At 46.4% G+C, this 20,067-nt stretch overlaps 1 protein-coding gene across 2 annotated transcripts in view; it reads left to right on the forward strand.

Annotated features, from left to right (window-relative positions):
- Positions 1 to 20,067, forward strand: part of kbtbd3 (kelch repeat and BTB (POZ) domain containing 3) — a 282,090-nt gene that overhangs the window by 72,021 nt on the left and 190,002 nt on the right. For both annotated transcript variants that reach the window (XM_072476770.1, XM_072476769.1), the window contains exon 2: positions 4,920 to 5,622. In XM_072476770.1, coding sequence (XP_072332871.1) covers positions 4,984 to 5,622 — 639 coding nt within the window. In that variant the 5' untranslated portion in view covers positions 4,920 to 4,983. The remainder of the gene's footprint in view (positions 1 to 4,919; positions 5,623 to 20,067) is intronic.

A 20,067-nucleotide genomic window follows, 5' to 3' on the forward strand; every position in this document is an offset into this window, starting at 1 on the left:
GTCAGAGAACCCCGCCCTGTGTGTCAGCTTTGGCTCAATTGCAAACCCCATAAAAGGAACCTAGTTTCCCTTGTCCATGACCCCCACCCTGACCCATATCAGGACCATCAGGTTACAGTCTGTCAGCAGATTTCAACACTCATTTGTTGTTGGCGGACCACTGCTGGACCACGCGATTTCCCACCACTTCTCACTGGCATTGCACTCCCCATCCAGATTAGATGCTGGTGAGTGAGAAAATAATCTGCCAGCATGGTTTCATATTGGAATCCTGTTGACATTTAACATTTCCAGCCATTTTGCTAATTTCTCGTAACTACATTCAGTTCAGTCCAGAAGACCATAAGACATAGGAGCGGAAGTAAGGCCATTCAGCCCATCGAGTCCACTCCGCCATTCAATCATGGCTGATTTCAATTCCATTTACCCGCTCTCTCTCCATAGCCCTTAATTCCTCGAGAAATCAAGAATTTATCAACTTCTGTCTTAAAGACACTCAACGTCCCGGCCTCCACCGCCCTCTGTGGCAATGAATTCCACAGACCCACCACTCTCTGGCTGAAGACATTTCTCCTCATCTCTGTTCTAAAGTGACTCCCTTTTATTCTAAGGCTGTGCCCCCGGGTCCTAGTCTCCCCTGCTAATGGAAACAACTTCTCTACATCCACCCTATCTAAGCCATTCATTATCTTGTAAGTTTCTATTAGATCTCCCCTCAACCTCCTAAACTCCAATGAATATAATCCCAGGATCCTCAGACGTTCATCGTATGTTAGGCCTACCATTCCTGGGATCATCCGTGTGAATCTCCGCCGGACCCGCTCCAGTGCCAGTATGTCCTTCCTGAGGTGTGGAGCCCAAAATTGCTCACAGTATTCTAAATGGGGCCTAACTAATGCTTCAGAAGTACATCCCTGCTTTTATATTCCAAGCCTCTTGAGATGAATGACAACATTGCATTTGCTTTCTTAATTACGGACTCAACCTGCAAGTTTACCTTTAGAGAATCCTGGACTAGGACTCCCAAGTCCCTTTGCACTTCAGCATTATGAATTTTGTCACCGTTTAGAAAATAGTCCATGCCTCTATTCTTTTTTCCAAAGTGCAAGACCTCGCACTTGCCCACGTTGAATTTCATCAGCCATTTCTTGGACCACTCTCCTAAACTGTCTAAATCTTTCTGCAGCCTCCCCACCTCCTCCATACTACCTGCCCCTCCACCTATCTTTGTATCATCGGCAAACTTAGCCAGAATGCCCCCAGTCCTGTCATCTAGATCGTTAATATATAAAGAGAACAGCTGTGGCCCCAACACTGAACCCTGCGGGACACCACTCGTCACCGGTTGCCATTCCGAAAAAGAACCTTTTATCCCAACTCTCTGCCTTCTGCCTGACAGCCAATCGTCAATCCATGTTAGTACCTTGCCTCGAATACCATGGGCCCTTATTTTACTCAGCAGTCTCCCGTGAGGCACCTTATCAAAGGCCTTTTGGAAGTCAAGATAGATAACATCCATTGGCTCTCCTTGGTCTAACCTATGTGTTATCTCTTCAAAGAACTCTAACAGGTTTGTCAGGCACGACCTCCCCTTACTAAATCCATGCTGACTTGTCCTAATCTGACCCTGCACTTCCAAGAATTTAGAAATCTCATCCTTAACAATGGATTCTAGAATCTTGCCAACAACCGAGGTTAGGCTAATTGGCCTATAATTTTCCATCTTTTTCCTTGTTCCCTTCTTGAACAGGGGGGTTACAACAGCAATTTTCCAATCCTCTGGGACTTTCCCGGACTCCAGTGACTTTTGAAAGATCATAACTAACGCCTCCACTATTTCTTCAGCTATCTCCTTTAGAACTCTAGGATGTAGTCCATCTGGGCCCGGATATTTATCACTTTTTAGACCTCTTAGTTTCTCTAGCACTTTCTCCCTTGTGATGGCTACGATTTTCAACTCTGCTCCCTGACTCTCCGGAATTGGTGGGATATTACTCATGTCTTCTACTGTGAAGATTGACGCAAAGTACTTATTTAGTTCCTCAGCTATTTCCTTGTCTCCCATCACAAAATTACCAGCGTCATTTTGGAACGGCCCAATGTCAACTTTTTCCTCCCGTTTGTTTTTAATGTATTTAAAGAAACTTTTACTATCATTCCTAATGTTACTGGCTAGCCTACCTTCAAATTTGATCCTCTCTTTCCTTATTTCTCTCTTTGTTATCCTCTGTTTGTTTTTGTAGTCTTCCCAATCTTCTGACTTCCCACTATTTGCCACATTATAGGCTTTCTCTTTTGCTTTGATGCATTCCCTAACTTCCTTTGTCAGCCATGGCTGCCTAATCCCCCCTCTGATAACCTTTCTTTTCTTTGGGATGAACCTCTGTACTGTGTCCTCAATTACTCCCAGAAACTCCTGCCATTGCTGTTCTACTGTCTTTCCCACTAGGCTCTGCTCCCAGTCGATTTTCGTCAGTTCCTCCCTCATGCCCCTGTAGTTACCTTTATTTAACTGTAACACCTTTACATCTGATTCTACCTTCTTTCTTTCAAATTGGAGATTGAATTCTACCATATTATGATCACTGCCTCCTAAGTGCTCCCTTACTTTAAGATCTTTAATCAAGTCTGGCTCATTACATAACACTAAGTCCAGAATGGTCTGTTCCCTCGTGGGCTCCATCACAAGCTGTTCCAAAAAGCCCGCCTGTAAACATTCAATGAATTCCCTTTCCTTGGGTCCACTGGCAGCATTATTTACCCAGTCCACCTGCATATTGAAGTCCCCCATGATCACTGTGACCTTGCCTTTCTGACATGCACTTTCTATTTCGTGGTGCATCTTGTGCCCCTGGTCCTGACCACTATTAGGAGGCCTGTACATAACTCCCATTATGGTTTTTTTGCCTTTGTGGTTCCTCAACTCTACCCACACAGACTCCACATCATCTGACCCTATGTCATTTAGTGCTATTGATTTAATTTCATTCCTAATAAACAAGGCAACCCCACCCCCTCTGCCCACCTCCCTGTCTTTTCGATAGGTTGTGAATCCCTGGATGTTTAAATGCCAGTCCTGAACCCCCTGCAACCATGTCTCTGTGATGCCTACCACATCATACCTGCCAGTCACAATCTGGGCCACAAGCTCATCTACCTTGTTCCGTACACTGCGCGCATTTAAATATAGCACCTTTAATTCTCTATTGACCGTCCCTTTTTGTTTTCTTAGTGTGGTGGACCTTGGTTTACTGAGCCTTTCCATACACTGTGTCATATTTTGTGGGATGGGGACTATCGTAACCTCTCCTGAGTTTTGTCTTTTCGTGCTTTTTTGTATTCCTAAGCAGCTACGCTTCCCACTGATTACTTCACCTCTTGGTTTTTTTTTTTTTTAATCTTTAGTTTAAAGTCCTATTGACTACCCTATTTATTCTTTTCGCCAGATCACTGGTCCCAGCTCGGTTCAGGTGGAGACCATCCCAACGGTATAGGTCCCCCCTGTCCCAAAACTGATGCCAGTGTCCCATGAAAAGGAACCCCTCTTTCCCATACCACTCTTTCAGCCACGTGTTAACTTCCCTTATTCTTGCCTCCCTCTGCCAATTTGCACGTGGCTCGGGCAGTAATCTGGAGATTATGACCCTTGAGGACCTGTTTTTTAATTTGAATCCTAGCTGTTTATAATCTCTAAACAGGTCCTCTTTCCTAGACTTGCCTATGTTGTTGGTACCGACATGGACCACAACAACTGGATCCTCCCCCTCCCTCTCCAGTATCCTTTCAAGCCGGTCAGAGATGTCCCGCACCCTAGCACCGGGCAGGCAACATACCATGCGGGACTCTTTATCCTGCTCACAAAGGATACTATCTATCCCCCTGATAATAGAATCCCCTACAACTACAACTTGCCTATTTACTCCCTCCCCTTGAATGGCCTGCTGAACCATGGTGCCTTGGTCAGCTGACTCATCCTTCCTGCAGCCCTGTTCGCCATCCACACAGGGAGCAAGTGCCTCATACCTGTTGGACAGAGTCAAGGGCTGAGGCTCCTGAGTTCCTGACTGCTGGTTCCCTTTACCTGCCTGACTTGCAGTCACACCCTGCTGTCCCTGGCCACTGGCAGGATTTAAACTACTTACTCTGACAGGTGTGACTGCCTCCTGAAACACAGTGTCCAGGTAAGTCTCCCCCTCCCGGATGTGCCTCAGTGTTTGAAGCTCAGACTCCAGCTCATCAACTCTGAGCCGGAGCTCTTCGAGCAGCCAACACTTGCTGCAGATGTGGTCGCTGCAGCTCGCAATGGGATCTGCCAGCTCCCACATCAAGCAGCTCAAGCACATCACCTGACCAGCCATCACTAATTAATTAATTAGTTTAATTTAAGTTTATGAGTTTAGCTGTGTTTTTTTTTAAATTTGGAGCAGATTTGCTATCAACCACTCAGATCACAGCTTCCCTCTGACGTCACTTTTGGGAAACAAACTGGAAAACAGGAAGTTTCCGTTAGGTTTTTATACTCACAGAGACTGCTCCTCCTCCTCCGAACGGCTCCCGAAATTAGGCCCGAAGAAAGAGAGATAACAAAACAGTAGGGAAAAAGCACCTTCATGTGACTGCATTTTGTTCTTGTGATATGCGAGTGACAATATTGCTTTTAGTTCCAATTATTTATTTTCCTAGGAGTGTGCTGAAGAATACTAGTGACAATAGTTACTAGACAATGTTAGTCTGAATTCCCAACATTTTTCTGAAATACCTACTGATGTACCCAGAGTTCAGCAAAGATACCACATTGATGATAAATGTCTTTGATATAAAATGTGTTTTCATCAAAAGTGTTTCAAGCATCACTTTAACTAGCTTGGAAATAAGTACAGATTTTGCTAATAGTAAGCATTTACATTAATCTTTTACAGAACATTCAGACTGTTTGCTTCATCCTTCCATGTTCACACAGCCTACTAGAACAATTTGGCTCCAATGGAAAATCATGTGAAAATGCCTTCCAAAATGGGGAAATGTCACTGTTCTCCTAATGCCTTCTCAATGTCTAACCAAGCAAAATGTCGCAATGCTAAAAGATGCTCCAGGTCCACCTCAAAACAAACTCCAAAATTAAACACCAGAAAGTTGTCTTCTTTTCCAAACTTTCCTGTGCTTCACATCAACCCCACCTGTAAAATGCCTTTTCAAACATGGAAGACACGTGGACAGACTGAACTTAAGAACCACTTTCAGCACTTGATTACATCTGTTTACCCAAACACTGAAAGGCAGATGGAGAAAGAACATTCTGAAATGACAAAGTTTCAAAGCACAGAGGACATTTCTTATCACAGTTCGCAGAATGTTGTAGAGAAAGTGAGATGTGATCTTCAATCCAATTTCTGGAGTTCAGATTCTACTATGACCCTACCCGATGCAGAATGTATATGTGAAGAAATAGCTATACCAACAAGCAGCTGCTCATCCATGTATAGTATTGATTCCTCAACAGAAAACTCCCTGAATTCACACCCTGTTGGAAACCAGCTACCTGCTAATGTTTATGAGGAGGTGTGCTACCAGATGAAACAACTCCAACACTTGACCCAGCATGTTGAAAAACTTGGAGAAATGGTAAGGAGTAATTAAAAGTAACAATACACCAAACAAATAATTATCTGTAAAAATCTTCCAGCAATATAGTTCCAGTAAATAATTTGATCCCAGCAGAAAGTTTCAGCGCTCTAATTTAGTGAGATCAAAAGTCAAGCATTGTTTCCATTTCAACAGCACTCAACCTCGATTCCTGTTCAATAATGAGCTGAATTATCAGCTCCACAACTGGCGTGTCAAGAAGAAAATAACTAAGGTTGTTCTTCTTTTCGATTTCCGCAATAATACTCACCACCATCAAAGATGGCAAAAAAAATTCTACAATTATTTGAGGAAAAATAGGTTGTTAGGAACAATTTCATCCCCATGAAAGCTGATAACGGTCATGTTGTCAATGAAAATAAAGAAATAGTGGACATGCTGAATAATTACTTTGCATCAGAATTTACAGTAGAGGAAAAGATTAGCTCAAGAAAAAAAATTCAATGGGTCAGGCTCAGGAACTCAGTAAGAGTAACATCAGCAAGATAACAATAATGGAGAAATTCATGGCACATAAACACAACACATTCCCAGGACCAGATGCTTTCCACCCCAGGGTTTATAAGGAATAGGTGGGATTGTTGCAGATGTTCTAAGTTTTTCAAAGTTCCCTCAATTCTGGAAGCCCTCCTTTAGATTGAGAATTACTGCTATTTAAGAAAGGTGTGAGAGGGAAACCAGAGAATTATAGTTCAATGAGCTTGACTTTTATCAGGACGTTGCGAGGGTCTGCAATTAAGGATAGGTTGGCTGAACACACTGAACATTCTCAGTTGATCAGAAAGCCAGCATGCCTAATGAATCTGTTTGAATTTTTTCAAGATGTACCTAAAACTATGGTCAGGGAATGTCTCTGGATATTATTTATATGGACTGTCAGAAAGCATTTGATAAAGTCCCTTGTAAGAACCTGCTAGCTAAAGTTGAAGCAAATTATTGACTTGATTAAGATATTGGCATAACTGCAGATGACAGCAAGTAGAAGAGGGTAGAAGTCATGCTTCAGATATACAAAGCTCTGGTGAGACGATACCTGGAGTACCCGTGCAGTTATGGACACCATACCTTAAGAAGGATATCTTGGCCTTTGAAGGAGTGCAGCCTAGATTTGTTTGAGATATTTGGACTCCAAAGGTTAAGCTTCAAGAAGAGAATAAACAAACTAGGATTGTATTAACTGGAATTTAGGAGGTGAATTGAAGTTTTCAAGATATTAAGGGAAACGGATAATAAAATAATCTTTATTATTGTCACAAGTAGGCTTACATTAACACTGCAATGAAGTTACTGAAGATAAAATTGGGAAAAACTGGCCGGATTCTCCGTTGCAAGTCGGCCTCACTGCCGCTGCCAGCAAGAACGGAGAATTTGGCATTCAGCCAAATCTCCATTCATGGCAGTGGGACTGGAGTATCCCATTAGCGTGGATGACTGGAAAATCTTTCTCACTGGCTGCGAACTACCAGCCTCGTCAGCTCGACCCGGGACACAATGAGGCCAGTAAATCTCACAAGAGGCCTCGTGAGATTTACTTGCCTTGTCACACCTTGCAAGATCTAACAAGATCTTATGAGATGTCACGATCTGGATCCAACCCACAATGGGCAGGACCTACATTTACATATTCACGTGAGCAGTTAGGCTCACTTGAATATGTCTGCGCCAGAGTTACTGTGGTAAACCACTGTGTTCCTATATTAAGGGTTGTACGGTAGAACCTGCACTACAGGTTCACCTGGGCTCCTGCATGCTAGCTCCGCCCAGGAGCCGGGTTATAAATATGCGTGGCCTTCAGCTAGCAGCCATTTTCTCAGCTGCTATAGGAGGCCACACTTCAGACACTAATAAAGCCTCAGTTTGAATTCAACTTCGTCTCCAGCCAAATTGATCGTGCCTCAGTTACCAAATGCGCAGATCTAACCCTGTGACTCGGAGACCCGAGTGAACACCATTTAGCACTGGTCTCCACAAACATGGACCAGGCGTACCGACACTTGGGCTGGTCTCCCAGATGATAGGGGACGCCTGGGTGGTCAGGCCTTGGGCAGGGTGATACCCTGGCACCCCCAATGCCATTGGGGCAGTGCCAGCCTGGCATCCTGGCAGTGCCACCTGCACACCCTGGCAATGCCACACAGGTGTCACCCTGCCACTTCCGGGCTGGCATGGGCACTGCCAGGGTGCCAGAATAGCAGTGTCAAGGTACCTAGGTAGCATTTTGCCCATGCTGGGGATTAGGTCTGGAGGTGCCCTGCCCTTATGAGGTGTGTGTGGAAGGCTTGATGATCCACTTATTCGTGAGTTGGGGTGTTGTGGGATCCAGAGGCTGTGGTGGGTAGTCTAGATCGGGGCACCATTAAAACTGGTGCCCCGATCTCTTCCTGCACTGGCGAGCAGAACTCGTAAGTACAAGAAACGGGATTAAGTGTGGCCTTGGTGGGGCATTCCTTGCCGAGGCACTGAAATGAAGTAGAGTCCTGTTCAAAAAGTGGGGTCACTCTTGGCGCTGCCAGTGCCAGGAAACACTTGACTAAATGTGCTCGACACGGGACTTGTTTCATTTCCGTTAAATCGCGGCCACTATTTCTGCTGATTGGGGAGTCTGGGACGTAGTAAAAAAATTAGATATGTGTCAAATTAGAAAACAGTTCTTCATGCAGTGGTTAGTAGAACAATTGTTAATGTTACGACTGATATTGATTCATTTTTGTTATCCAAATATGGGTCAATGGCAGGTACATAAAGTTAAGTCACAGACCAACATAGTCACATTGAATGGTAAAATAGAACTGAGCGGCTAAATGGCCTACACCTATCACTGCTGCCAAAATCTTCACCACACTTTTGTTCCCTTCAGATTTGATTCTAGAAGTCTGAAATTAACAACAGAAAATGCTTAAAATACTCAACAGCTCACACGGCATCAGTGGAGCAAAACCGAGTTAATGTTTCAAGTTGATGGCCGACAGTCGCAAAGCATTGCAGGTCAAGTGGGCAAGGAGAGATAGCTGTCATCATCACATAAGATGGCTTGGCAACTTTGATAAGTGTCATTTTAGTACTGCAGCGGAGCAGAATCCTGATTGGAGGGATTCAAATGTGGAGTTCTGGGATAGATGCACATGAAATGTTCAAGAACTTTGGGGAGGAATGCATTGCAGGAAATGGGCAGTAGTTTGCAAGCACAGAAGAAGCAAATGTAGTCTCTCCATTTTGATTTTATTTTGCCATGTGCCGGTTTGAATCTCGGAGAGGAATTCAACCAAAAAATTTCTAAGTGTTATTTTGGGTGAGTTTGCCGGGGTGTTTCCCACTGGCTTTTTGGGTGAGATCCACACCGGTATTCATCCACATATTGGGCATGATCTAACGGCCGCGCCCAACTCGGGGTGCGATGTGGCTGGTAAATCTCGCAAGAGGTCTGTCACGAGATTTATGAGGCTTGCCAGGCCTTGCGAGATCTAACGTGACCTCGCAAGACGTCGCAGGCAGGATCTATATTGGCAAATTGGTATATAAAAGTGAGCAGATAGTCTCAATTTAATGTGCACTAGCCGGATCTACTCAAGGCGTTGGGATCTAATCCCTTTGCCTCGGAGAACCCAGGTGAGCACCGGTCTCCACAAACGGGCACCAGGTAGAAAGGCACTTCGGGGGGTCTCCAAGGAGATTGTGGGCCCTGAGTGGTTGGGCTCTGGGAAGGGTGGTACCCTAGCACCCCAATGCCATCTGGGCACCCTTGCACCGCCAAATGATTCATTTAAATATGCATATCTGGATCTCGCTGAGTGAGGGCGAGCTCCAGATCTCGACCAGTTCCCTTGAATTTGGTGAGACGTTTTGAGCGTCGTGAATCTTCTGAAAAGCCTCTCACAAGATTCAACGGCCTCATCCCGACACAATGTCGGGGAAGGGGGCCAAGCCGTTAAATCGTGCCCTTGCTTTTCATGTTTAACTTTTCAACAGAGCTATTCATTATGCTAGCATTTGAACTCAAACTGGACAAGTGTTTTGACTCATTATTACAGCCATTGTGTTTTATTCCATCTTTGACATTTAATATCTTCCACTCCCCAACCTATCCCAGACCTTCTCTTTTGTTCTTACTCACCCCCACCCAATTTTGGCAGCATTTAACCCATCATGGTTCTACTTTCCTTCAGTTCAGGCAGCAGATTTTCTTCCTCGCAAGACATTAGAGAACCAAAGGGTTTTTAACAACAATTGGGATAATTTCATTGTCATTATTACTGAGACTTAATTTATAATTTCAGATTTATTAATTAAATTCAAATACCTCTAGCTGCCTTGGTGGGGTTTGTGCTCATGTCCCCAGAACATAGCCTGGACCTCTAGATTACTGAAATAAAAGCAAAATACTGCAAATGCTTGAGATCTGAAATATAAACTGAAAGTGCTGGAAATACTCAGCAGGTCTGGCAGTATCTGTGGAGAGGGAAACAGAGGTTTCAAGTCCAATATGCCACTTCTTCGACTCTTTCTTCTTCCGAAGAAAAATCAGTTTGGACTGGTAGTGGTGGGCGGGATTCTCTGTTTGGAAGACTATGGTGGGCGGTTCTCTGTGGTAACAAGGGGGAACTGCTGCGAGCTTCCCAGTGCTCAGCCCAGAGAGGCTGGCAACGTTATTTAATGTTGAGGAGGTTGTGGAAGCAGATACATTAATGGCGTTCAAAAGGCATCTTGACAAATACATGGATAGGATGGTCTAGAGGGATACGGCACAAGGAAGTGCTGAGGGTTTTGGCCAAGGTTGGTATCATGACCGGTACAGTCTTGGAGGGCCGAAGGGCCTGTTCCTGTGCTGTATTGTTCTTTGTTAATTGGTCCACTTAATGAGGCCCCATGAGCTTCTCGACGCAAATGAAGGCTCGCCAGCTGATTCACCGGGACCACGCTCGCCAGCACTTAAACAGCACTTGCTCAGCCAACCCCAGTCAGCTCGCAACAATGGCGCCAAGGAGATGGCCCCAAGATTCGGCGATGAATTTGGATTTGTTTTATTGTCACGTGTACCGAGGTACAGTGAAAAGAATTGTTCTGTGTACAATCCAGACAGATCATTCCATACATGAAAAAAAACAGAGGACATACATAAATACACAAGTGAAGCAGGACCTGGGAGGTTCCTAGACGCAGTGGAGGCAAGAAGAGGTGTCCTGTTCCCCAGAGGATCCAGGAGGGGAGCCACAGCTCTGCCTTGGACAAGATGGCGGCGGCTGCAAGCTCCAGGTGTGCGGCCAGGAGGACTGGCATCCAGTGCCGAAAAAAGGTTAACAACCTACACCGGGCAGCGTGAGTAAGTAGACACCAACTGAGACCTTCTCCCCCCCCCCCCCCCCCCCCCCGCTAACTCTCCATGCGAACCCCATCCCACGCTGTGTCCCATTCCCTAGGTGTTTGGATGTTGGCTGCTGCGTGTGGTGTTGCCTTCTGCAGTGTTCAGGCACGGTGACCAGGCATTGCGGTCTGATTGGGATGCTAGGCAACGATTCCCACAGGCTACATGGCCTGCCCACTCACGGGAATCCACTTGGGTTGTGTGCAGTGCTCACTTAACCATGATTGCCAATTCCCTATTAGCAATAGCCTTCAGCCGCATGGCCAGGGTGACCCAACCTGTTTCCCAGGATCCCTCTAATAGGGAGACCACCCCACAGGGACCCCTGTAATAAGGGGACCTGCCACAGGGACCCCTGTAGTGAGGGGACCCGCCACAGGGACCCCTCTAATAGGGAAGCCTCCCACTTGCACCCCTATAATGGGGACCACCCACAGGGACCCATATAATGGGGGACCCCCCAAAGGGAGATGTGTGTCATCTCTGTGCACCAAGAAGTGTCTCATTCAGGAGACCATAGGCTGGATTCTTCCGCCCGCCTGCTGCAAGATCGCGGACTATGCAAAGGTCCATTGACCTCGGGCGGGAATTTCTGGTCTCCGGCCGGCGCAGTGGAGAATCCCACCCCATGACTTTAACTGGGGATGTTACCCAGTACCGGGTTGACCTTGAAGAGGCTCTGCGGAGCTTGTCCCAGTCGCAGGTGGGCATTGCTGAGGTACTGTGGAGCATGCCCAAATCAGTGAGGAGCATCGCCGAGGGCGTCGTCATGGTGATGCAGACATCGGGGAGCTGCCAGGGCTGGCAGAGCCAGATGATGGAGGGGCAGCCAGGGCTCCAACCAGCTGCCCCTCCGTTCCAGGGTGAACCCCAGGGTTCTATGGGCACCGACTGCTAGGAGGAGGCTCTGGGTGTCAATCCAGACCCGTCGCATGAGTGGCAACTGTGGCCATCAGCTTCCCCGAGATCCACCCCTTTGACGAGGCCACGTTTCACAGTCAGCATCTGGAACAGGACGGCACGTCACTTTCATCTGCAGTGTGGGCTGACCTTCGAACCCTTGTCCCATCTTTCCAGGCATCTCCCCCCCCTCCCCCCCGGGCACACAGGTAATGGGTGTGAATGAGCACTCACCATACAGGCAAGGCGTCCGACAATGGCATAGATTGAGGAGTACCGGCACTCAGCTCACTGCGGTTTATCATCACCCTCTGCCTTCATCAGTGACCCACTGACAGGACTGACACAGTCCCAGCCCTCTGGAGTAACGTGACACAGACCCTCTGGGCGGGATTCTCAGTTATGCTGGCCGGTCAATGGGATTTCCCATTGTGGGGCAGCCCCACACCGTCACCAAATCCCCGGGCGCCGGCAAAATGGAGAACCCCGCCGGCGGAGATCCCGCCCTCTGTTTCGGATGTTGGCTGTTGCATATCTGGTGTTACCTCCTGTTCAGGTGCAATGACCAAAGGTCACGGCCTGACTGAGATGCTAGACAATGACTCGCACATGCTACATGGCCCGCCCACCCATGGGAATCCATTTGGGATGTGTGAAGTGCTCACTTAACCATGGTTACCAATTCCCTATTAGCAATAGCCTTCAGCCACACAGCCAGAGACTTGGACATTGGTGGGGGTTATGGTTGGTCGGTGGGGCAGACGGGTAGGGACAAGGGTTGCCCCCGGCACGGACAACGATCCAGGGGTTGACATGGTGGTGCTACACATGGTTGCCCCCTAGTTGCCCCCCTCCAGCACCTTTCCCCACCCTCCCATTGCAGCCCACCCCCAGTCGGGACTCCCCAGCTGAGGGACCCCCAACCCCCGCCAAGCACTGGGGTGGCAAGCCCTGCGCCCTTGGGCTCTTTGCCTGTAGCAAAAATGGCCACTTACCTCCTCGGCTCCCCACAGAAGTCCTTCCACTAGGTTCACGTTTTTCAAAAGGACTACTAATCGGCGCCAGCATGACCACGATTAATCATGGGAGGCCGTTGGATATGGGGTTGCTCCCGTTAATTGTATGGAATTGTATAGGGCTTAAGTGGTGATAATTGATTTCTTGCCATGCTACGGCGAGATCCCGATTTGGCCTACGGGAGCGGTTGCATCGCAAACTGTATGCCGCCTGACGCAGTTCTCATTTTTGGCCTATCCCGCTATTCACCGGTCTCTTTTCAGTCGAACGAGAGTGCAACAAGGCCGGAAAATCGTGCCCTAAGACTCTTGGATTTACAAATGAGGCCTTTATTGTGAGCTATAGCATGGGCTGCTGACATTCCAAGTATGCACGTCAGAGAGCGCAGAATCAAGGGTTACACGGAAGTTATATTCCAGGTTTGATAATAATAATCGTCATTGTAAGTAGGCTTCCATTAACACTGCAAGGACATTTCTGTGAAAAGCCCCTAGTCGCTACATTTGGGCGCCTGTTCGGATACATAGAAGGAGAATTCAGAATGTCCAATTCACCTAACAGCACATCTTTCGGCACTTGTGGTAGGAAACCGGAGCACCTGGAGGAAACCCACGCAGACATGGGGAGAACACGCAGACTCTGCACAGACAGTGACCCAAGCCAGGAATTGAACCTGGGACACTGGCGCTGTGAAGCAACAGTGCTATCCACTGTGCTACCGTGCTGCAAGAAGTTAGCAGATACCAATTAGCTGTTCCTAATTATCTATGTCCAGTCACCACTATCAATTAGATTGACATCATGCATAGTACAAGAGAACAGTTCACCAATCATAACATAGGCATGTCTACTGAATTCTAATATCAAATCAGTACAAAGATATAGAACATAGAACATTACAGCGCAGTACAGGTCCTTCGGCCCTCGATGTTGCGCCGACCTGTGAAACCACTCTAAAGCCCATCTACACTATTCCCTTATCGTCCATATGTCTATCCAATGACCATTTGAATGCCTTTAGTGTTGGCGAGTCCACTACTGTTGCAGGCAGGGCATTCCACGCCCTTACTACTCTCTGAGTAAAGAACCTATCTCTGACATCTGTCTTATATCTATCTCCCCTCAATTTAAAGCTATGTCCCCTAGTGCTAGGCATCACCATCCGAGGAAAAAGGCTCTCACTGTCCACCCTATCCAATCCTCTGATCATCTTGTATGCCTCAATTAAGTCACCTCATCACCTTCTTCTCTCTAACAAAAACAGCCTCAAGTCCCTCAGCCTTTCCTCATAAGATCTTCCCTCCATACCAGACAACATTCTGGTAAATCTCCTCTGTACCCTTTCCAATGCTGCCACATCCTTCCTATAATGCGGCGACCAGAATTGCACGCAATACTCCAAATGCGGCCGCACCAGAGTTTTGTACAGCTGCAACATGACCTCATGGCTCCGAATCTCAATCCCTCTACCAATAAAAGCTAACACACCGTACGCCTTCTTAACAACCCTCTCAACCTGAGTGGCAACTTTCAGGGATCTATGTACATGGACACCGAGATCTCTCTGCTCATCCACACTGCCAAGAATCTTACCATTAGCCCAGTACTCTGTCTTCCTGTTATTCCTTCCAAAATGAATCACCTCACACTTTTCTGCATTAAACTCCATTTGCCACCTCTCAGCCCAGCGCTGCAGCTTATCTATGTCCCTCTGTAACTTGTAACATCCTTCCGCACTGTCCACAACTCCACCGACTTTAGTGTCATCTTCAAATTTACTCACCCATCCTTCTACGCCCTCCTCCAGGTCATTTATAAAAATGACAAACAGCAGTGGCCCCAAAACAGATCCTTGTGGTACACCACTAGTAACTGGACTCCAGTCTGAACACTTCCCATCAACCACCACCCTTTGTCTTCTTCCAGCTAGCCAATTTCTGATCCAAACTGCTAAATCTCCCTGAATCCCATGCTTCCGCATTTTCTGCAGTAGCCTACCGTGGGGAACCTTATCAAACGCTTTACTGAAATCCATATACACCACATCAACTGCTTTACCCTCATCCACCTGTTTGGTCACCTTCTCAAAGAACAAAATAAGGTTTGTGAAGCACTACCTACCCTTCACAAAACCGTGTCGACTATGTCTAATCAAATTATTCCTTTCCAGATGATTATACATCCTATCTCTTATAAACCTTTCCAAGATTTTGCCCACAACAGAAGTAAGGCTCACTGGTCTATAGTTACCGGGGTTGTCTCTACTCCACTTATTGAACAAGGGGACAACATTTACTATCCTCCAGTCTTCTGGCACTATTCCTGTAGACAAAGATGACTTAAAGATCAAAGCCAAAGGCTCAGCAATCTCTTCCCTAGCTTCCCAGAGAATCCTAGGATAAATTCCATCCGGCCCAGGGGACTTATCTATTTTCACACTTTCCAGAATTGTTAACACCTCCTCCTTATGAACCTCAAGCCCTTCTAGTCTCGTAGCCTGAATCTCAGTATTCTCCTCGACAACATTGTCTTTTTCCTGTGTGAATACTGACGAAAAATATTCATTTAGCACCTCTCCTATCTCCTCGGACTCCAAGCACAACTTCCCACTACTGTCCTTGACTGGCCCTACTCTTACCCTAGTCATTCTTTTATTCCTGACATATCTATAGAAAGCTTTAGGGTTATCCTTGATCCTACCTGCCAAAGACTTCTCATGTCCCCTCCTGGCTCTTCTTAGCTCTCTCTTTAGGTACTTCCTAGCTAACGTGTAACTCTCGACCGCCCTAACTGAACCTTCATGTCTCATCCTTACATAAGCCTCCTTCTTCCTCTTGACAAGTGTTTCGACTGCCTTAGTAAACCACGGTTCCCTTGCTTGACCACTTCCTCCCTGCCTGACAGGTACATACTTATCAAGGACACGCAGTAGCTGTTCCTTGAACAAGCTCCACATTTCCATTGTGCCCATCCCCTGCAGTTTTCCTCTCCATCCGATGCATCCTAAGTCTTGCCTCATCGCATCATAATTGCCTTTCCCCCAGATATAACTCTTGCCCTGCGGTATATACCTATCCCTTTCCATCACTAAAGTAAACATAATCGAATTGTGGTCACTATCACCAAAGTGCTCACCTACCTCCAAATCTAACACCTGCCCTGGTTCATTACCCAGTACCAAATCCAATATGGCCTCGCCTTTCGTTGGCCTATCTACATACTGTGTCAGGAAACCCTCCTGCACACATTGGACAAAAACAGACCCATCTAAAGTGCTCGAACTATAGCGTTTCCAGTCAATATTTGGAAAGTTAAAGTCCCCCATAACAACTACCCTGCTGCTTTCACTCCGATCCAGGATCATCTTTGCAATCCTTTCCTCTACATCTCTGGAACTTTTCGGAGGCCTATAGAAAACCCCTAACAGGGTGACCTCTCCTTTCCTGTTTCTAACCTCAGCCCATACTACCTCAGTAGACAAGTCCTCATCAAACGTCCTTTCTGCCACCTTAATACTGTCCTTGACTAACAATGCCACCCCTCCCCCTCTTTTACCACATTCCCTGAGCTTACTGAAATATCTAAACCCTGGCACCTGCAACAACCATTCCTGTCCCTGCTCTATCCATGTCTCCGAAATGGCCACAAAATCGAAGTCCCAGGTACCAACCCATGCCGCAAGTTCACCCACCTTATTCCGGATGCTCCTGGCATTGAAGAAGACACACTTTAAACCACTTTCCTGCCTGCCGGTACACTCCTGCAACTTTGAAACCTTACTCATGACCTCACTACTCTCAACCTCCTGTATACTGGAGCTACAATTCAGGTTCCCAAGCCCCTGCTGAACTAGTTTAAACCATCCCGAAGAGCATTAGCAAATTTCCCCCCCAGGATATTGGTACCCTTCTGGTCCAGGTATAGACCATCCCGTTTGTAGAGGTCCCACTGACCCCAGAATGAGCCCCAATTATCGAGAAATCTGAAACCCTCCCTCCTGCACCATCCCTGTAGCCACGTGTTCAACTCCTCTCTTTCCCTATTCCTCATCTCGCTATCACGTGGCACAGGTAACAACCCAGAGATAATAACTCTGTTTGTCCTAGATCTAAGTTGCCACCCTAGCTCCCTGAATTCCTGCCTTACATCCCTATCCCTTTTCCTACCTATGTCGTTGGTACATATGTGGACCACAACTTGGGTTGCTCCCCCTCCCCCTTAAGGATCCCTGTAGATGCTGTCCTTGAGTATTTATCACCAGTTTCTCATTATCAGCTCTTTGGATATCAATCACCTCCCTGTCTGACTTCTCTAACTTATAATATGTTTCCCAAGGTAAAAATGTTACAGCAATAAACAGTTCTTTGTGATTATGCCTCCCTTTCTGCCTACTTCTAGACAATCTGGCACCAGAGCAAAATGGTGCGCGATCCCACATTATTCATTGCCATTCTTGATGATGACCATGTGTTGCTTGCCTTTCCTGGGACTCCATCACCAGCACAATGTGTCCTTGGGATTGTTTCCCACAACTAACAACTTCGGCTCAGATCGAGACAGAAGAATTTTAACCCCTTCAGCACTTAGTGGATAACTAGAGTTTTAAAACTAATCCAGTGCAGGTTTTTAACACTATATTCAAGTGTTTCATAGCTGCTAATTCCATGGATACAACAGTTTCCAAAGCTTTCTTTAAGGTTAGGTTGCTTTCGGTTAACCAGCACTTTTGAATAGCTTCACTCCTTAAATCACAGACTAATCTATCTCTGATGTTATCATTTAACACATCCTTGAATTTGCTGTGTTCAGCCACTCTTTTCAGGGTAGCTACAGTCTGTGCAATCAATTCACCTTCCTCTTGGTTGTGTTTATGAAACCTCAAACGTTCTGTGATGACTCAAGGTTTTGGTGAATAGTCGCCCTGCAATATTTACACTATTTCATGCTAGATTTATGTGCCTGACTTTTCCAGCTGTACTAGACTCCTAAGAACATAAGAAGTAGGAGCAGGAGTAGGCCATCTGGCCCTTTGAGCCTGCTCTACCATTCAATGAGATCAAGGCTGATCTTTTGTGGACTCAGCTCCACTTTCCGGCCCGAACACCATAACCCTTTATTCCTTTATTCTTCAAAAAAACTATTTATCTTTATCTTGAAAACATTTAATGAAGGAGCCTCAGCTGCTTCACTGGGCAGGGAATTCCATAGATTCACAACCCTTTGGGTGAAGAAGTTCCTCCTAAGCTCAGTCCTAAATCTACTTCCCCTTATTTTGAGGCTATGCCCCCTAGTTCTGCTTTCACCCGCCAGTGGAAACAACCTGCCCGCATCTATCCTATCTATTCCCTTCATAATTTTATATGTTTTTAAAAGACCCCCCCCCCCCCCCCCCGCCCCCCCCCGCATCCTTCTCAATTCCAACTAGTACAGTCCCAGTCTACTCAACCTCTCCTCTAAGGAGGTTAAATGCCCCCCCCCCCCCCCCACCAATTACACTCAGGAATGTTGGGACTTTTATATCTGCTGCTGTCTTGTTCCCATGAAGAAAATAGTCGAATCTCTCTCTATAGGAGCTCCATCACTCTGTATTCTCATCAAAGGAAAGGTCCCACGGTGTCAAAGACTCATGTCATTTTTCACTATGGAAGGACCTACATATAGGCACAATGTGCCATAAATCTTTAGCAGGACCTTGCTTCCTTTCTCCCCAAAACAAAGCAAACCAAAGCTCAACATATTTTCATCTGTGTTTTGCAACACCCCCAGCTTTAAGTTTGGTGTTGTAGGGTACATGATGCTCATGGTTACCAAGTTTGTGTTGGGTGGAGGACATTCCAAAGTTGTTTTCTTCGTATTCCTCTATGATTTATTCGGTTCCTCTGGTGGCTGCATCTGTTGTTTGATTTCCCCTTCGCCAGCTTTTGTGTAGTGACGATTTTAATTATTTATTTTTCTTTTCGGGTGCCCACAAACGATGTTCAACTATTTTTTCAGCTGCCTCCAAACGCTGTTTGCCTACCTCGTCCCAGTGCACTAGGAATTGAGTCTGCAAGCCTCAGAGGTTCCAAAAAACAAAGAGCTTTATTAAGAAGATGTTAAAACTACAGGCTGATATGTTACACTGTCCATTTGCTGGCGCAAATGGCTGTTGATGTTATCTCCAGTGATGTCACATGATCGGTCTCTTAAAGTGCCCCTGTTCCACTGCAAGGCTGCCAGTGAGGAAATACAAGAAGGATCATGAATACAGAACATTTTTCAGTTTTGATTTTAAACTATCATAACCTTGGTGGCAGTGCTGAATTTTAATTTTGAGACCAGAGTTCGGGACCCCTCTTCCTGAAACCTCACGATGTGCAGGTAGAGTTCGCTCTGGTTATTCTCTAACCTCACCCAGTAACCCTTGATCCCATTGTTATTGTAGTGGATATTCCTGCCTCTCCCCTGAATCCACCACTGTTAAAATTCCCATGACACAGTGGACCTCACCCTGCCCCATCTTGGGCTGTGTACATGGTCAAACACAGAGGTGACCCACCATCTCTCACCTCACCCCCCCCCCCCCCCCCAAAGGAAGCTTTCAGCACATCCTTTTTATTACCTTTTCCCTATTTAGAGGCTGCAAAATAGTGGTATCTCACGATAAAAGGCACGAGGCACTCACGCTCCGCCTCTTTCCACTGATGAACATCTACAGAGTGAGTCAGGGTGTATGTACAGTATCATACCTCCAGCACGTGGCTAAGAGCTAGTCTGGTTCAGTCAGGCAGAGTAACCACACTTAGGTTAGCAGAGAGTCGAACTCATAGAGAACTGTGCTGACTATGCTACTGGTTTAATAAATCAGATTGAACTAACTTCAAGGTTTGGAGTATCTTTTGGTCAAAGCTGCATCCAGTTGCAGCCTGTGTTATCCCAGAGTACATAACACGACATGCTACCAGGAGACTGCTTAATCTAGGTGGTTTACCTCAGTCCGTTCCATTACGACCAGCGAATGTATCCCGGCACCATGGAGAAGATTCAGGCTCCTCACCAGCTCAGGACCTCTGGCAATCTCAGTGCCAACTGGTGGACATTCAAGCAAAAGTTTCTGCTGTACATCGAAGCTTCAGAACTCGTGGGTGCGTCTGATGCAAGGAAGATCA

This window comes from Scyliorhinus torazame, chromosome 15 (genome assembly GCF_047496885.1).
Source record: "Scyliorhinus torazame isolate Kashiwa2021f chromosome 15, sScyTor2.1, whole genome shotgun sequence".
Classification (NCBI taxonomy): Eukaryota; Metazoa; Chordata; class Chondrichthyes; order Carcharhiniformes; family Scyliorhinidae; genus Scyliorhinus; species Scyliorhinus torazame.